This window comes from Erpetoichthys calabaricus, chromosome 1 (genome assembly GCF_900747795.2).
Source record: "Erpetoichthys calabaricus chromosome 1, fErpCal1.3, whole genome shotgun sequence".
Classification (NCBI taxonomy): Eukaryota; Metazoa; Chordata; class Cladistia; order Polypteriformes; family Polypteridae; genus Erpetoichthys; species Erpetoichthys calabaricus.
The window spans coordinates 350,439,680-350,458,010 of record NC_041394.2 but is presented as its reverse complement, the minus strand read 5'-3'; the positions used below and the strand labels follow the sequence as shown (position 1 = coordinate 350,458,010).

The window sequence follows — 18,331 nt, the reverse complement described above, 5'->3', positions numbered from 1 at the left end:
GAATTATAGCGTGCTATTTAAATGACAGGAGAGCAGCGCATTCGTGTCATTCACCTCACTTTGTCTTAAGCTTTTTTTTCTCGACTTGAACTCTGTGGTTCATTTCGCTTCACTTTATGTTTTCGAGTCCAATTTCTACTTATAATCGCCCATAAACGACATCGCCTCCGATTAATGTTAATTCCTTGTCGTATAATACTTCTGATAGCGGGACCGACCAAGTAGATATTGCTGCAGACCGGAGTAAAATGGGCGTGAATATCATTTTCTACTTCAGCCAATCATATATTAAATTTGCGTATGTCAGGCACTGATCAGCCAATCGAAAATGTAAACGTCGCGGTCAATCACCTTTTTATTTAACAAATCGCCAATCGGTGTTATTTGTTATTCATGTTCTACTTTAGCCAATTGCCTTATGGATATGTAAAAAGAAAGGTGGGAGTAATTTCTAAAGGTGGACGTTTAAGATAAAGTGACTGTAAGTGACGGAGTGTATATTCGTAAAATACATCTGCGACGATAGTCTACTAGTGCCAATATCTTACACTATAGCATTCTGTCGAGTGCATTATTAAGATTGCAGTGTATTTTTACCACCGTCATTTATGATTAGCGGTTCTGAAAAAAATAATGATAATAAAAGTTTGGATATATTTATCGTTACTAAACAACGTATGAAGAAAATTTAAATGAATATTACAATACAAATTTGTGTCCGCCTAATTTTTATGGATTGACGTGGACTTAACTGTGGGCTCTACTTGATCGAGTCAGTCAGATTAAAACAAACGTTTGACTGTTGTTGTTTACTCGAATGTCCAAATGAAATAGTCGCCAACATTTAACAAGTCACCTTAAAGACGGGCTATAAACGTATTACAGTTTTAAACGTTGAATAAACCGTCAGAGTTAAATCTTTACTTCTATAGTACACAACCCTAAAATGTGTTTTATTACTTTCATTACTATTTATCAACATTTATTTAAGTATTCCTAATATTCCATTATAGCCCCTCCTGCCTGCAGACCAGCCTCTGTTGTTTGTTTGCTGATGTGTGTCAAATATTTAATTTCTTCTTTGTCGCCCTATCAGTTAAAGTTTAGGTCAAGTCAGACAGTTTAGAGAAATCATGCTAAAGCAGATTGACAGGAACTCACCACTCTTTATATCACAATGTCATATGTAGAATAAACTGAGAAGTTTGGAGTGAAGGTCCAACAAGCGTGAGTAGGACCACGTCACACAACTGTGGATCACCAATATTCACTATTGGCTTTCAATGTACTGTGCTTAAAAATCAAAGTGCCAAACGGCAGGCCACTAGATTTGCGTGTATTAGTTAAACTTAAGATGTGCTTATTGAATTTCTTTGACAACCTCTTGGAGGGACATTTTATTGTACATTTATGGTGTGAGACTCAAGCAGACGTTATTTCAAATGGCATCAATGACAGCAGGAGCCATCAACAGGCACTTTTCAGTGTAAAGATTACAAAACACGGTGTAACAGAACTGACCTGCATGTTTAAAAAAAAATAAAATAAAGGCAGCAATTGGGAAAACAATCTAACAAAGTCAAACATCAAGAGGAGTTGGAATTCTACCTCACAGATGTAGACATCAAGCAAACAAATTAGTTTAACTCATCAAAGAATGATAGGACGTTCTGAGCAATTGAAGGGTTTGAATGGAGTGAAGCCAGTAGGTTACTGGCAGAGCCGCATTCATCATATGAAGTTCCTTTACTGGAGCTTAAGGCAATTAGATACAAAAAAAGGAATAGACGCTTCAGTAAACTGACACCTGAACGCATTTTATTTTAATTTTCAACAGAAATATTTACTTGTTTGTGGTATTGTATGAGGAAGTTGGGAGTGGCAGAGAAGTATGTAAGAGGATATGTAAATGATATCATGTAAATGATATCACGTATACTTCTCAGTATTTTAATTATTCAGACAGCTGTAATATTATGAATATAATGGATTCTGTGTCCTGTCGGAGGAAGAGCATGTAGTGATTCACACATACAGAGCACATATAAGATCAAATACACAACAAAGCAGTTAATGTGTTACTTTAGTTACGATGGGATTTGAGAAACTAGTAAATTAAACGATTTTAAGATGAAGTTTATGATGTTCTACTTTAATGACAAAATAAACTACGTGATTAAAGTGGAAATTTCAAGATTAAAGTTGACATTTCGTTCTTTTTCCCCACTGTGTGCCTTTTTTTTTTCTGTACCCTAATAAGCTTTCATATGACACTCAGATGGTGGGCTACGAGTCTCCTTTTCATGCCGACTTTGATATGTGACAACTTCTTTTTTATTTTGGGCACTGTGCGACTTTGTGAACTTGAGCTTTCGAGTTTCTCCGATACGCTATGTCACTCGATCAACTTCCTTTTGTTGCTTATATAACTGTTTAAACCAACAAATAGTATGTTTTTCTTTACCTCCATTTGGTATTTGCTGAAATTCTTCTATTTTTCCTCGTACTTTTGCCATTGCCTTTTCACAGAAGGCTGAGCTTAAGGGCTATTTATATTGATTTGCATATTCAAAGAGGTGTAATTCTGGGAGGAGTTGGGGCGGGACAGCAGGCGCATTCACGTGTGTTAATTTCCACACTGAGTGGGATTTATGTAGCGGAAGTTGGCGGACGCACAGATTCCTGCATCTGGATTTTTCTGTGTTTAAGCACATTTTGGATTTTGTGCTTACATCATGTTAAAAAGTGCGAATTCTATGCACGGCGTTATGCATGAGGCCCCAGGGTTCCTCAATCACGGTCCTGGAGCAGGTTTTTGCTCCAACCCAATAACCAGTTGCTTAATAAGAAGCACTTACTGCTCAAGTAACACTTCTGCTTCACTTTAGTTGTCTCGCTCGTTAAGATTTTGAACCCTTATTGCTTATTTTAGTCTTAAACAGCTGTAGTCTTGGTTTTTAATGGCTCCTAATTAGTAATAACATGCAAATGACAAAAGAGAGCAGCATTTCTCCATTTCGCTTGTTATCATTTACACCTCTGTGTATTTATCATGCACTGTTGGGTTTAATTAAATACTTGGAAGGAAAGTGAAGAGAATTACTCCTCCATTTTAGCCTTCAAATCAATTGGATTACATCCTTAGAAAGGGGAAGAGAATCCAGGATATGAGAATGACTCGACATGGCAAAGTTAAAGCACTAACAAGCCATGAAATTAAATTACTGGCAAGATTTGCTTTCTGTTTTATTGTGATTCTTACAGCTCTCACAGACAGCTGGGGTTTTTGTCCAGCCGGGACACCTCTTCACATATTAATCAGATTACTAGGACAGCATTTTTTCACTTAAGAAATATAGCAAAAGTTAGACCTCTTATAACATTCAAAGATGCTGAGAAATTAGTTCACGCTTTTGTTTTCAGTCGACTAGATTACTGTAACTCACTCCCTCTTAGGACCACCCAAAAAAGACATCAATCGATTGCAACGAGTGCAGAATGGAGCTGCTAGAATCTTAACTAGGAAAAGAAAATGTGAGCACATCACACCAGTTCTGATGTCACTACATTGGTTACCTGTGCCATTTAGAATTTACTTTGAAATACTGCTGATGGTTTACAAAGCCTTAAATAATCTCACTCCATCTTATATTTCAGAATGTCTGACATCTTACTCTCCAAATCAAAACCTTAGATCTTCAAATGAGTGTCTGCTTAAAATTCCAAGAGCTAAACTTAAAAGAAGTGGTGAGACAGCCTTCTGCTGTTATGCACCTAAAATCTGGTATAGCTGACCGATAGAAATTCACCAGGCTAATACAGTGGAGCACTTTAAAAAAACTGCTGAAAACACATTACTTTAACATGGCTTTCTCATAGCTTCATCTTAGTTAAATCCTGATGCTCCGTATATTCAATTAATTATCATTATTATTCATGGTGGCTTCACAGTCCGTACTAACCACTACTCTCTGTTCTTTTTCCGGTTTTCTGTGGTGGCGACCTGCGCCACCACCACCTAATCAAAGCACCGTGATGTCCTTATATTGATGGATTAAAGGCCAGAAGTCCATGTGACCGTCATCATCAAATTCTTCCATGAGAACCCTGAATACAATGAGGACTGATTGAGGTCATTTATGTTAGGTAGAATGCCTAGAGGGGGCTGGGTGGTCTCATGGCCTGGAACCCCTGCAGATTTTTATTTTTTCTCCAGCCGTCTGGAGTTTGTTTTTTTTTTCTGTCCTCCCTGGCCATCGGACCTTACTTTTATTGTATGTTAATTAGTGTTCTCTTATTTTAATTATTTTGTCTTTTTTTCCCTCTTTCTTCATCACGTAAAGCACTTTGAGCTACATTATTTGTATGAAAATTTGCTATATAAATAAATGTTGTTGTTAGAAGACCTGGGGAGCAAGCATGGGCAGCACAGTACCTCCACTGGAATGCTGGATGGAGCCCGCAAGGGTTGCACTGCTGCCTTGCACTCCCGCAGGGCTGGGGCACTGCCAGGGCGTGCTGCAGTTGTTCTTGAGCCCATGTGAGTGGTTCTTCTGCCACATCAGGAGAGGGACAACCTGGGTGATTTATATAAGGGGCTAGCAGAGACTTCTCGGTGAACCAGAGTCGGGAGACAAAGCTTGCCGAGGAGAGAGAGAGAGAGAAAGAAAGAAAGAAAGAATCTTTTGCTTTGGGACTGTGTTGTGTACTCGTGGGGACGGGAAAGATGTTCTCCATAAGGGAAGAAAATAAAATAAAAAGCTTGTGCTTTTAAAGTGTGCCTCCTGCATCTGTCTATCAGGTTAAGTGCTGGTATAGCACCATCTATTGTCACACAGCATACATTGTGGTAAGAAAGAAGTACTGTACTGCATTGTTAAAATGGTCATCCATGTTGATAATTGCACCTCAAGAATTACAAATGTCTAGGTGATACACTGAAGAAAACTGTAATATATAGTAAAGGTGTACTTTAACAGCCCAAAAAAGCTGTAGTACAATTAATGATTAAAAATGATTGAAACCTATACTGTGTTTGCATATTTACATATAAGCACTGCTTAACTGCCAATATCAATTCATTGACTGTGTGAAAATACACATATATGTAACCTGAAGAAGAGGCCCGAGTTACCTCGAGAGCTTGCAAATTGTCATTTTTCTAGTTAGCCAATCAAAGGTGTCATTTTGCTTGACTTCTCACTACATTCATAATGGCTAACACAGTGCAACACCCTAGTACTGTTTACGTTACAATTTGTAAAACTTATGGAAAGTACTCACATTTCTGAGTCTTTCAACAGCTTTAAATGAACTTCTATTTTCACTTCTATTAATTACTATTTCTTTGAAATTGCAAAATGAGAGACATTTTTGAGCAAAGTCTTCATTTAACTTTTGTCTTGCCCTAGTAATGCTCTGTTTCTTTAATGCCACACTGTTCAGAGTTTCCTATTTTATGCCCGCCAATATAAAAACAGTATTGATTCAAATCAACATGTCTACACCTAACTTTATTATACATAATACCATCCTTTTTCCTTCAGGGACTCCACTTATTCTTACCTCTTACTGAACTTTTTACCTCAAACAGATGTCTTCCTTTTCCACTACTCTCAAATCTGTTTGGCCTCTCTCTACAAACTGCCTTTTTTAATTTTACAGTTAAATTCACATTTACCGAAAGGAATCTTATGATCGGTTTTTGTTTGATCTAAAGTTTACTTTGCCAGATTATTTGAAATTTAATTGCAATGCAATCCTTTACAGGAATCCATACAAACTTTATGATTAGATTATTTAAATACATGTTGGAAATGATATGATTAACTTCAAATTGAAGGTTCACTTTCCCGATTCTAAGATCTTCAATATATATCTGTCAATATAACGACTATTATTACACCATTTCCCAAAGAATCATAGACATTGTTTCTGGGGTAAAGACTGATAATTCGTCAGCTGTTCTAACAGCATTTTTTATATTCATGTATTTAACAAAAAAATGGAGAAGGTACTTTATTATTTAAAGTGACTTTCGAATCATAAGTATACACTTGAATAAAATTTGCATACTTTTCCCAAATAATTACTTAATAGCTGACTCTACTGTTCAATTACAATAACATTACTTATGTCTTTCCTTCTTATATATATATATATATATATATAAACGTCTACGTGTGGAAGAGAGAGAGAGAGAGAGAGAGAGTGTGTGTGTGTGTGTGTGTGTGTGGACCGGGAGTGCGAGGCTACAGCCATGCAGCTCAAAGAGCCGGCAAGGCGGCCCAGTCGGAGACAAACTCGCTTAGCCGCTGATAGACATGGGAACGAGCAAGTCCGCAAAACGAAACCCGCCGACTCTGCATTTCAGTTTCTTTTTCTGACGATTTCAACAGTTTCAAGGAGCACGGGGTTATTCTATAACCTGTAATTCGATTCACCAAATACCACGGCGTCCATAGACAATGTATGAATTACAATACCAAAGTTATTGAACTTACAACCCTCCAGCAATCGCATAACTTTTAAAATTATTTTTCTCGAGTTTGCTACTCACAAATGAAAGAGACGACGGCTGTTGCCAGTTTTAGTATTCGTCGCCACGGCCGTCAGGTGTTGCTTGCCGGTTACGCGCACGCGCGTTCGTGTACTGCGGTCCCCCATCAGATCGGGTAGCGACACACCCCAAACACTGTTACGTCATTCAGGGCGACGGAAACTGAAGGCACGCTGTTGTCTCTCATTGTGCGATACACTAGACGAGAGCTGAGTGTTGATAGAGCGAAGCAAGAGACGGGATCATTTTATAAAGAATAACATTACCGTGAGACACAGGGTAAGTATTGGTGTCCTGGGCCCGCCGCTTTACGGTCGTGTGAGTTTTCATCTACGTGTTGTTGCTATTTATTGGTGTCTCCGGCTCCCATGTTCGAGTCCCATTTCTACTTTACGTCGCCCAGACGGTGTGTGTGTGTGCCTTCTCCTCTTCCTGTTCATTTCTTTCACAATCTCCCTTTAATCGTTTCCTTTTCTAAACGCCAAATTCGAGAAGGCTTCGATTTTACACACGCCGCGCTTTAATTTTCACTTTACTTTTTCCTTTATCAATCCGCGGTGTTAGTGATCGGTCGGCACTTGAAAAGGCAACGAATAGTCAGTCGGGCTTTTTCAAAGGGGAAAAAAACAACCGTGGTGATAAGTCAAAGTGCATGCGAACTGATATCGAAAATGAGAGAAAAGTGTAGTGTTGTCGTGCTGTTATTCCTCCATTAACCTACATATAGAAGTCTAAACTGAATGTTAATAACTGAAAGGCCGGTGTCCATCATCAGTATGTGCAATGCTTTCTCATTTTTCTTTCGCCTTCTCTGCTGGCCTAAAAATATCTGAATCACAAACTGATGTTAATTATATTTTGTCCATGAATTATTAAGTAATTCCAAATAGTCTGTCCGTTTCCTTTCATAGCTTTTCCGACGGTTGTGCTGCTTCCAGACATGTATTTTCGTATTAAAGCATTTAACCAATCACATTTCAGCCATCATTTGTTGCCAGGCAGGGTGAAAGTCAAAGAAGTCTGCCCGGAGGCCTTCACAATCCGTTCTGCAGGCCCTCTAACACAAAATAAATGTCGATTAAACTGTTGCTTCAACCAATACGATTTTGAGTTGGTGTTACTAGGGCCCTCTAGCCGGCGTACGGCAACGTCACTGTATTCAGACCCGTTGATTGGATAGAATGGTGTAAGTATGCCATGGATGATTTTGCAGGAAAATCTCCCACTGATCTCCTTGACTTCTTTCATCAGAAAAATAGAGCATAGGGCAGCTGTATATATTGGTATGTTTGGCGGTGACCATTCCCGTGTCCACTGCTTCTGTTGAGCGGACATTTTCAGCCCTAAAGCGAATTAAAACTTATGCCAGAAATACGACAGGGCAGGTTCGACTTTCAGCTTTAGCTTCGATGGCGATAGAAAGGGACTTCGTAATGGAACTGAAGCGCACGGATAATCTGCTAGTAATTGAACTGTTTTTGAGGAAAGAGAGGAGGATGGATTTTGTTTACAAATAATCCGAATTTTTGGTGAGTAAAATGTTGCAATTTTCCTAAATAATATTGCAAGTTTATGAGTTATTATTGATGATCATGTGTGTCGTGGCTGTAGCTGCATTTGAAAGGAACTTGTTCACCCCTGGTTTGTCTATTCAATAAAGGCATTTATTGTGGCTACAGGAGTTATCTATCTGCGATGCAACAGCACTTTATACTGTATTTCTGTATATTAAGATGGTTTTTATAACCATAAATTAGTTTTTGAGGGGCGGGTTGATTCAGACGGAGCACTACTGAAGGCCTAGGTGTGAAATGCACGGTCCGCCACTGATGTGCATATTTACTTATATTTATATATACGGCTTGGCATTCTGAAATCTGCTTAATCCAATGTGGACAACATACATTTACAAGCATTGCATGGATGTTATTTTTTCTTTTAATCTGTAATCATATGTGAAAACAACCCAATGTTATGGCGCCACAGCTTAACATCAGTAATGCCAGCTGATGAATGTTTGAGAGATCAGTTGAGATTTGTGGTTATTACTGTCTCTCAGTTTTCGTAAAATCATTGTTATGGTCTGTATGCAGTTTCAATATGTGCCCAGCATGCTGTGTTTTTCCATCTCCTAGTTTGGCTTGTTATGGCTATGGGTACATATTCAGGTGTACTCTATGAAACCACAGATATTCAACACTGGGCTAGTAACATCACTGTAAGAGAGAACCACCCAATCAACAAGCGAATTAAGAAGGCAGCCTTACTTTCTCTAACCCCTGGACGTTGGAATGAAGACAAAACTTCTTGATATTATGAACAATGCTGCACATCCTCTCTCTGACAGAGCAGCATTCTGGATGTTGAGCCAATCCATTTTTCAGCAGTGTGTCGAGACGCTACTGGGCCTTCTTTATAACAGCAGTAATACACCATAAAAACGCCTCGCTTGGGACTCTGAGTGCTCTTATATTTTAGCAAACTCAGAAATTTTTTTGGAATTCTGTTTGTTTGAGGGTGGCAGTTGTTCTTTGTTATATAACTTGAGCTTCTGTATAAAGCTAAATTTCCCCTTGGTGCAAACATCTGCTTGCATGTAAGTGTTTTCAATGCTTTTATTTTATGCAGAAATCTTTAGTGGATTGTTCTGTATGGGATTAAGAAATGTATTAGTCAAACTTGTGAAATTTGTTGGGGTGGTTTAGATGTGCCGGAATTACATTTTTATTTTTCCCCAGTGAAGGTAATGGAATGTCAACTTCCTCTTATCTGAAAATTTTCGTTGAGATATTTTCTGGACCCAGTGTGGAGTGTGTATGTTCACCCTGTCCCCATGTGTGTTTCCTGCCGTGGTTCAAATACATGCAAGTTAGGTGGATTACCATTGGTGAATCGGCTCTTGTGTGTGTGTTCATCTTCTAATGGACCGGTGTCCTGTCCAGTTGTTGTTTCTGCCTGGCACTCAGTGATTGCTAAAATGCAATTCTGTCTTGGATATGTGGCTTAAGAAAATGGATGGATGGGAGTTTTCTGGAACATGTTATATTGTGATAACAAGAGACAGCTGTACTTTGTTTCCACTAAGTTGTCATATACATTAAATGGATGTGCTTTAAATTTATCTAATGCATTAACACTAGAATTACCAGAGTCTACGAAAAAACTCATAGATCCGGCCCACCTTAAAACCGTTCTCACCTCTCTTTTGTCTTTTAAATGTGCCGATTAAGAGGAGCAGCGAGCAGCCGGCTATTCCATCCCCCACCGTCGCAGAACGTTCATTAAGTTTTCCCAGCTCATGCCTTGTTTGATTATCTGGCAGTGACTGAACTGCTGGAGTTTTAGAATAGAAATAATAGATCGCTATTTGGAACACACGCATTTCATGCGTGTTCCGTTTCTATAGTAATCTGTGTAAACACATTGCTAAAACAGAAACTTTTTCATATTTTAGTAATAAATGTTACAAAATGTAGGCATGAACTATAGAATCTGTGAAGCCTGAAGTCCAAACATCAAATAAACACTTTCACAAAAGGTTCACGGATGATACAACAGCTTCTGTGGCTTAACGCTACGGTTTGCTGACTTGGAGCACAGCTGCCCTACCGTGCTACGGAGACGTGAGTTCGATTCCCAGCTTTGAAGAAAGTGTTTTTTTTTTTTTTTCCCTCAAATGGACATTGAATTTATAAATTGGTATGCACTGTAAATCGTTAAATTTAAAATGTCAATCGCGGTTATTTCTGTTGATTAATTCATGCTTATTTACTTAGAGTCAGAACAGGAGCTTTTTCAGCTTATTCAGCTTCTGACCTGACTCAAACAACGCCAGTATAACTTCACACCCGATGTGATGCTGTTCGTTTTCAAATAATATTGCATTACTTCAACGATGTTTTCTGATTGGTACTATTCGCGTCATAAAATGATTTCTTCAAAATGTCACATATATTTGTCTCTTTCTTTTTTAAAAATGTGCATTGTAGCACTCAGCAACTGGCCACCTGCATGTTCTTGCGCACACTGAATAAGACAGCGCTATATGCAATCATCAGATTCAAATGTTAAGTTATATAGCACGGAATGGAAATCAGCAGTTCTTAGCATTCCACCACGCAAGCTGTCATATCAACCGCCTACTGTAACTTGCTTTCATTTTTCTTCGGTTATAGTCTTGAATAAAAGTGCACTTGTTTTGTTATACTTTTACATCAACATATGTTCCTGTGTTTGAGCTACATGGGCATGCTCAAAAAATACACGTGTAATGCCACGAAAAGTGCATGCAGACACTTCAGTTCGCAAGCATCGGTACGACAATGCAGTCACAAGTACACTGCAGAGCTTTAGCGCGTCTTTATGTGAAAACAGCATCAGATGGGGAGTGTCTGATGATTGCATATAGCGCTGAAGTTACTGCTCTTTACTATGCTTTCCTTTGCATGTCCTGGAGTACAAAAGAAACAACATACAGCAACACGTGGGGACTGGCAATATTGGGGGAAAAAAAACACGCGGTCGTATGTATCGTCATACACTGCAGAACTATAGTGCGTCTTTATGTGAAAACAGCAGTGTCAGGTGGGGGGCGGTAGGGAAGGATCTTGAACGCGACTGAGACAATGAAAAGTGAATTAAAAAAAAAAAAAATAAAGCTAACCTTTACAAATATCATAAATTACACCAGCTGTTACAGACTGAAATCAAATGTATCTTTTTATTCTAAAATAGTGAAAATGAGGACATTTCTCAAAAGGGAGTTGTGCAGGATCGAACTCATGACCTTCTGATTCCCAGTCAGCAACTGATACTGTTGCGCCACAGAAGCAGTGATAGCTAATGTGTGTCAATGTCGCACACTAAGGCGTTTTTTTTTGGCGGTGGCTTTTTTTTTTTTTTTTTGTACCTTTTGTGCAAGTGTTTCTTTGATATTTGGACTTCAAGCTTCATACATTATATAGTTTATGCCTACATTTTGTCATTTGCTGCTAGAATATATAAAACGTTTCTGTTTTAACAATATGTTTACACAGATTACTGTAGAAATGCAACACATATGAAATGCGTGTGTTCCAAATAACAATCTATTATTTTTACTCGAGAACTCCATTTCACTCCCAGATAATCAATCAAGGCATGAGCTGGGAAAAGCTTGTTTACGTTCTAAGTCGTTGGGGGGATGGAATAGCCGGCTGCTGGCAGCTTGTCTTTATCAGTACATTTAGATGACAAAAGATGCTGGCGGAGAGGTGAGAACTGTTTTAAGAAGCGATTTAAGGTGGGCCGGATATACGAGTTTTTTCGTAGGCTCTGGTAATTCTAGTGTTAAACAAATCCGGCGGTCTTCTTTACAGCACTTTTACTCTTAAACACTATTGTTATCCATCTATTTAACAGCACTGCAATGAAGTTTGTCCTAAGAGCTCGGATCAGGTCCATTAGGAATTTACTTCTGCAGTAGGGCAGATCACAGTTCAACCAAAAAAAGACACTGAAACTTATAATGGGAACAAGGGGTTTATAAAATCTGTTACTACAATCAGCCATTTTGATCGACTCGCCAGGTAAAAAGGGTGACTAGGCAGCAATTTTATGATTGCTTTTAATCATTTACCTGGAAAAGGTCTTTAACTTAGCACCAAAAATGAAAGGTGTCTGTCATAGATGACATTTTAACCTAAGCTAGCAACCCCTTTATTTCTCCTATTCAATTTTTCCTGTCACAAGCCGTGTATTCCAGCAGGTTTAGTTTCTTTATGATCTGCACCTTTCTGACATGCATCTGTTTCTGAACACAATCGTGAGGCCTTGTGTAAATGTTCCTCAGCATCATTCACAACACAATTCTGGGACTCCAGTAATATTCTTCATGTAATTCACGTAGTGAATACTATTGTCCCGCAACTTTACAAGATGGTCTTCTTCCAGCCTGGTGGACCTTCACTCCACTCCCAAATTTATTTTACTCCTGACTATTTGATATGAAGAGTGAGGAGTTGCTGTCAAAGTGCTGTGGACTGTCTGACTTAGAAGGTGTTATAACATGAAAATCAAATGACTTATATTCTGAATAATGCAGTTTTGATGGAATTAATCCTGTTCTTTCCACAGATAGAAAGAAGAAGCTGCTCTTTAATGTAATACTTAAATGGATATAACACGGGAGATGTATCAGGCTGACATACATATCATGGAGGAAAGGACCATAAATGTTAAAAAGGAGGACTGTGAGTGTGAGCCTGTCCACCCTGAACAGGAGAGTCTGGGCATTAAGGATGAGGACTGTGAACTGGGGTCAGTGGACATTAAAGAAGAGGCTGAAGAGACGTCTGTCAGCAGTGCGACTGACATCCATACAAATGTGGAGAGTGTCAAGGAAGACGACCTTCATTACGAACATCAAGATGATGCAGTGACTGCATTAACCTCTTGTGAAAGCACACACTCTTCATCTCTGGCGTCGTCTGTCAATGTGAAGTCTGAATCATTACAGTCTAACACAGAGGAGAATGAAGAAAATTCATCTCTTACAACTTGGAAAGATCAGCCGGTGCTTTCAAAGAAGTCTAGAAAAAGTAAGTGAAAAGTAAAAAGGTGTGCATGTTAGGGTTAGGGGTTATGGGCCTCAACATGGTTGTCTTGTGTTTTTTAATAGAAACCTAGAAATGTAGTGACTTTGAGTTTTATTGTTTGTTCAATGTAGTGTGAAAGTTCCTCTATGATGCTTCAACCTTTAGCGATTTGCTGTTCTATTATGGTTATAACATTATGCAGATACTCTAAGCCTGTCTTAGATAAGGATTGCTACATGAATGTTTGGTTGCAAGCACATCTGTGAACCCTTTGGAATTCCCTGCATTTCTTTAATTCTTCCTAACAGTGAGGTCTGATCTTCACTTCAGACACAAAAGTCAGACAAACACAGTTTTGTTCACCAATTGGACAACTTCTCGGTCCTGAGCACTTTGTTTAAATATTTACAGTCTAGTCTGTGACCCCCGTCTCTACTAACTCATTAACCCTCCTTTAGCAGCAATTGCCTCCACCTGACATATCCTGCAGCTGCTGATCAGCTTTGAAGTTTATCCCAACCATCCTTTCCAATGGACTCTGATTGTCCAATCCAGTGCAGCAGTTTCCTTCTGTTTACTCCATCCTATTGTTGATTTCTCCCTTTGTTTCAGCTCATTGTCTTGTTTCATCTTCGAATTTCTACTAAGTTTCACTACCAAGTTTTTACTGCACTACTGCTATGAGCAGAGTGGTGGCTCTGAGGCTAGGGATCCGCACTGGCAATCGGAAAATTGCTGGTTCGAATCCCGTAAATGCCAAAAAGGCATTTGCTCTGTTGGGCCCTTAAGCAAGGCCCTTAACCTGCAATTGCTGAGCGCTTTGAGTAGTGAGAAAAGCGCTATATAAATGCAAAGAATTATTATTACCCTGACTTTCTTTTATCATATTTCTTCATAACATTTTGTATTCAGTGTTCCATTGATGACAGCAGGCAATTGTGGCGTAATGTGTTTAGTATCATTTAGTATTAGTTGAAGCTTATAAGTAAGTTTTGCCAAGAAGGAAAGTAACAACAGAAGACGCAATACAATATGGTATACTTAATAGTGCTGGGCAGTATACTGGTTCATACCAAAAAACGCTTTTTATTTTTGTTATGGTATGGATTTTTCTTATACCGCAACACCGGTTTAAATTGCCTAAACAACGTTTGGAACGTGGCGCAGTGGGAAACTGTTTAACGGGGGGAACTTTTTCACTGCTACACTGCTAAACAGATACAATGGAGTACATGCGTTAGTGGAAGTGTTGCACGGGGGCTCTTTTTCATTGCTACACCGCTAAATAGGCATGCAACGGAGTACATGCGGTAGTACATATGCGGTGAAAATGGACAGAGAACTTTCCGAAACTGAAGCTGTAGCAGACAATAAAGTTGAACATGATGACATAGAAGAACTTTTGCCACAAAAAAAAAAAAAAAAAGTCACGTTCGTTGCCTGGAGATACTTTTAGTTTTAAAAGGTCGGCTGTGGACCATTATGTTCAAATGTGTGAATACGGTTTCTATACTACTGGATAATATTGCAAGCCAAGTTGTACTTGTTTTATTTTTTTCAATACTGTGTAATGTACCTGGGTACTGTGTAATAGTGTGATGACATGTTGACTTTATTCTCAACATTTCTACTTGATTCTCGCCATTTATGTCAAGATTAAAGTCGACATGTTGACTTTATTCTTGTAATTTGTCATTAAAGTAGAACATTGTAGACTAAACTTCATTGTAAAATGAATATTTAATTTAGTAGATTTTCTCAAACCCTGTCATAAGTTATGTAGCACATTAAATGCTTTGTGTTAAGTATTCCCCTAGCCATGTTAAATCGGTACATGCTTCTTAAACTGACTTTCTCTTGTACTGAGGCGGCGCCGGCAGCGATCGCCGCACAGAATACATTCACTTCATGATATTCCTGCTCCCTGAATATTTAGAATGCTAAGATAAATAATTGATATAATTTTCATGATGAAATGCATTAAAGCATGTATTAATCATGTGGGGGCACAGCGGCGTGGAGGATGCACTGCTGCCTCGCAGCAAGGGTGTCTCGGGTGTACCCTGCCTTGAATTTGCATGTTTTTCTGGTGGGTTTAGTCGGCGGGCTTCAGTTTCCTTTCAAAGTCATGTAGGATGTGGGGTTTTGTTCTGCTATATTGACCCTGCTAGTGTATGTTTTGCTCGTATTCACCCTGTGATGTGCTGTCGACTCGTTCAGGATTTGCTCCTGCCTCGCACACGATGCTTGTTGGGATGGGCGCAACCCTGAATGGATGGCATAATTAAACATGTATAACAAAGATATTTTTTTAAGTTCTGAACACTCCGTGGTTTAAGTTTATAACTAGTTTTAATTTCACAAAGACGTTTATCAAGGGAGCACTATCGCGACACTATCGTGCATGTTTAATATCTGCTTTAATGCATTTCATCCTGAAAATGATATCAAGTATTTATCTTAGCATTCTAAATTTTCAGAGAGCAGGAATATCATGAAGTGAATGGATTCTGTGCTGTGATCACTGCCAGCACCTCCTCTTAGTGCTGAGGAAGTCCGTTTAAGAAGCGTAGCGATTAACAACTGGGTCGGGGAACACAACACAAAGCATTTAATGTGCTACATAACTTATGACAGGGTTTGAGAAGATCTAGTAAATGAAACATCGATTTTAGGATGAAGCTTAGTTTACAACATTCTGCTTTACTTATAAAATTATGCGAATAAAGTGGAAATGTCAAGAATAAAGTCAACATGTCGACCTTATTCTTGATATAGTTTTTTTTTTTTCTTCCCTGTGTCCGAATTTTTATTTTTATTTTTTTTCACCGTGGCCCTAATACGATTCCGTAGGGCTATATCACAAATAACATTATAAATGCAAGTTGCAGTTTTATTATTTATGTGTATAGCTTAGCTTGAAATAAGGTCCATATTAATGCAATTTGCCTAAATGATGGTTCAGTTGGTAAAGATGTTATCACCAAGTTGCACTTGTTTTATTTTATTTTTATTTGGTGAATACTGTGTAATGCACCTGGGCTTGAAGTCTTGAAGTAATAGTATTATTACTGAGGTTGCACTATTATTTATTTTATTAGTTTAAATATTATGCAGTTTAATGATGGTAAAGTTGTTTAAAAAGTCACTTTAACTTGTCAGTGGACAGAGATTGTTAACATTAACCGAAAGTGTAGTTGGTTTACAAAAAATGTTTACTATTTATTCCTTTTCTAAGACATGTTCAGTGCAGTACACCTTTTGACAAGCACCTCTGGATATTTTACTAAGTCTAAATGCCTCTTTGGATGGTTGAAAATATGTTGTCAAAATTTTAGTATAAGTTGTTTGCAAAATTTGTTCAATAAAAAGGTTCTATATTTTGACTGCAACTGTCATGCAATGTGATTCCTTCTCTTCATTAGTGCCACCCCCTTGAAAACTATCAGTTTATGGGCCGATGCAAGCCTTTATTAATACTTGTGTGCACATTGAAATGTTTTTTTGTACAATTCTCATGACAGTGGAATAGGTTATTTTTAGCCAGTCTACTGCAGTAATTGCAGTGGAAAATGTGGTTAACATACACTCATGCATGGGAAAAAAATACAGTTGAATACCATGAAACCAGGATAATTTAGAAAAATACAGTGATATAGAATTTTGGTCATATCGCCCAGCAGGAATTCTTAATTATTTTAAAATTTCTGGTTCATCATATTTGTCTGTTTGTAAGGTCTGCATACTTTCGTCCTCCAGACTTTACCACGACATGAATGGTGGAATGCTAAAGTTACATCATATGTTTACATCATGTATTTCATTGTAAATACATTTTGGTATAATAAAGTGCTCTCAGATAGGGCATACTCTAGCTATGGTGGTATGAGCTCTCTTTATGCATAAACCTATTGTGATTTTTCTCAACAGCTGGCTCAGAAGGTAGGGGTTCACATGTGACAACTCCAGAGCATTCCAAACAAGGACAGTTGACTGAAAGAAGTAAAAGAGACGGTGAGCTGAAATTGACAAATTTTTCTATTTTAGTTATATAACTCCTTATTCTGGACCACCGCTGTAGCATTCCTTTATAAATGACTTGAGGATTTTTTGTTTTCGTGCACTGTGTGTTATAGGATTGCGTCACTGTTACCAAGGGATTTCTGTGGGCTCTCTGGGAGAAACAAAGTACTTTAAATATGGAAGTAAAAATAAATAGGTGGCACAAATAATTGCCTTAAACTAACAGAGGAAGGATGAAAATCACAGGATAAAGATTTTGCAGTGATCATTAGAAGGTTCGTCTGATGGGAATAGATGGAATTATTTGAAGGAAAACTTTACTGGAGGGTTGGGATAGAACATTAGAACAATCTAGATGAGATCGGGCCATTCAGCCCACCAAAACTCATCAGTCCTATCCATGTAATTCTTCCAAAATAACATCAGGGCGAGTTTTGAAGGTCCCTAAAGTCCTACTGTCTACCACATTTTTTTCAGTACCTTATTCCATGTGTCTGTGGTTCTTTGTGTGAAGAAACACTTTATAATATCCGTGCAAAATTCACCTTTAACAAGTTTCCAGAGCAGCAGTTAGAAAGGATATTAGGAAGGTTAAAGGACAGTTCCTGAGAATTATTGCAGAAACGGGAATGACCCAAAGAGATATTTTTTTTTAGTATTTTAGCAATAAAAGAACAGCCAGTGACGAGGTGATGAGAATCAGTGACGGTAAAGTGAGCTAGAATATGCAGACAGTGAAATAGGAGTTGAACTTTCATTTTATTAATGTTTATGTATGTGGATAAGTTGGTATGCTTCCAAAAGTAACAGGGTCTACTAAGGGGTACTTAGACATTATAGAAGGATGCTTGGATTAAACTGGCCAAAAATTGAATATTACCAGGACCAGATAATATTTATCTTCAATTGCTTAAAGAAGTTAATGAGTGCAAATACATACCAGTGAAATAAGCATGGCAGGCAAATTAGTGGAAGCAATTATTAAGGAAACGATCAAGCAACACGTGTAGAACAGGAATCAAATAGCTTGTGTTCAGAAAAGTTATATTTCTCTAATATGCTGAAATGCTTTGGGAAATCAACAAAAGTACACAATCAAAGAGGAGTGTATGATATTTAAGATGATATTGACAAGGCTTTTAAAAAGGTGCCACACCAAAGGGTAGTGATAAAA

The 18,331-nt window shown here is 38.2% G+C and overlaps 3 protein-coding genes across 8 annotated transcripts in view; 2 read left to right on the top strand and 1 right to left on the bottom strand.

Annotated features, from left to right (window-relative positions):
• LOC114668952 (gastrula zinc finger protein XlCGF26.1-like) overlaps positions 1 to 6,648 on the bottom strand; it is a 29,149-nt gene extending 22,501 nt beyond the window's left edge. The window contains exon 1 of the mRNA XM_028825002.2: positions 6,560 to 6,648. The gene's annotated coding sequence lies outside the window, so the exon portion shown is untranslated. The remainder of the gene's footprint in view (positions 1 to 6,559) is intronic.
• LOC114668330 (zinc finger protein 883-like) overlaps positions 1 to 18,331 on the top strand; it is a 774,734-nt gene that overhangs the window by 157 nt on the left and 756,246 nt on the right. The gene's annotated exons all lie outside the window — the stretch shown is intronic.
• Positions 6,717 to 18,331, top strand: part of LOC114668989 (zinc finger protein OZF-like) — a 27,833-nt gene continuing 16,218 nt past the window's right edge. Inside the window, exons 1-3 of one of the 2 annotated variants that reach the window (XM_051925980.1) lie at positions 6,717 to 6,838; positions 12,674 to 13,137; positions 17,065 to 17,148. In XM_051925980.1, coding sequence (XP_051781940.1) covers positions 12,711 to 13,137; positions 17,065 to 17,148 — 511 coding nt within the window. In that variant the 5' untranslated portion in view covers positions 6,717 to 6,838; positions 12,674 to 12,710. The remainder of the gene's footprint in view (positions 6,839 to 12,673; positions 13,138 to 17,064; positions 17,149 to 18,331) is intronic. The other variant, XM_051925987.1, reaches the window with a different exon arrangement.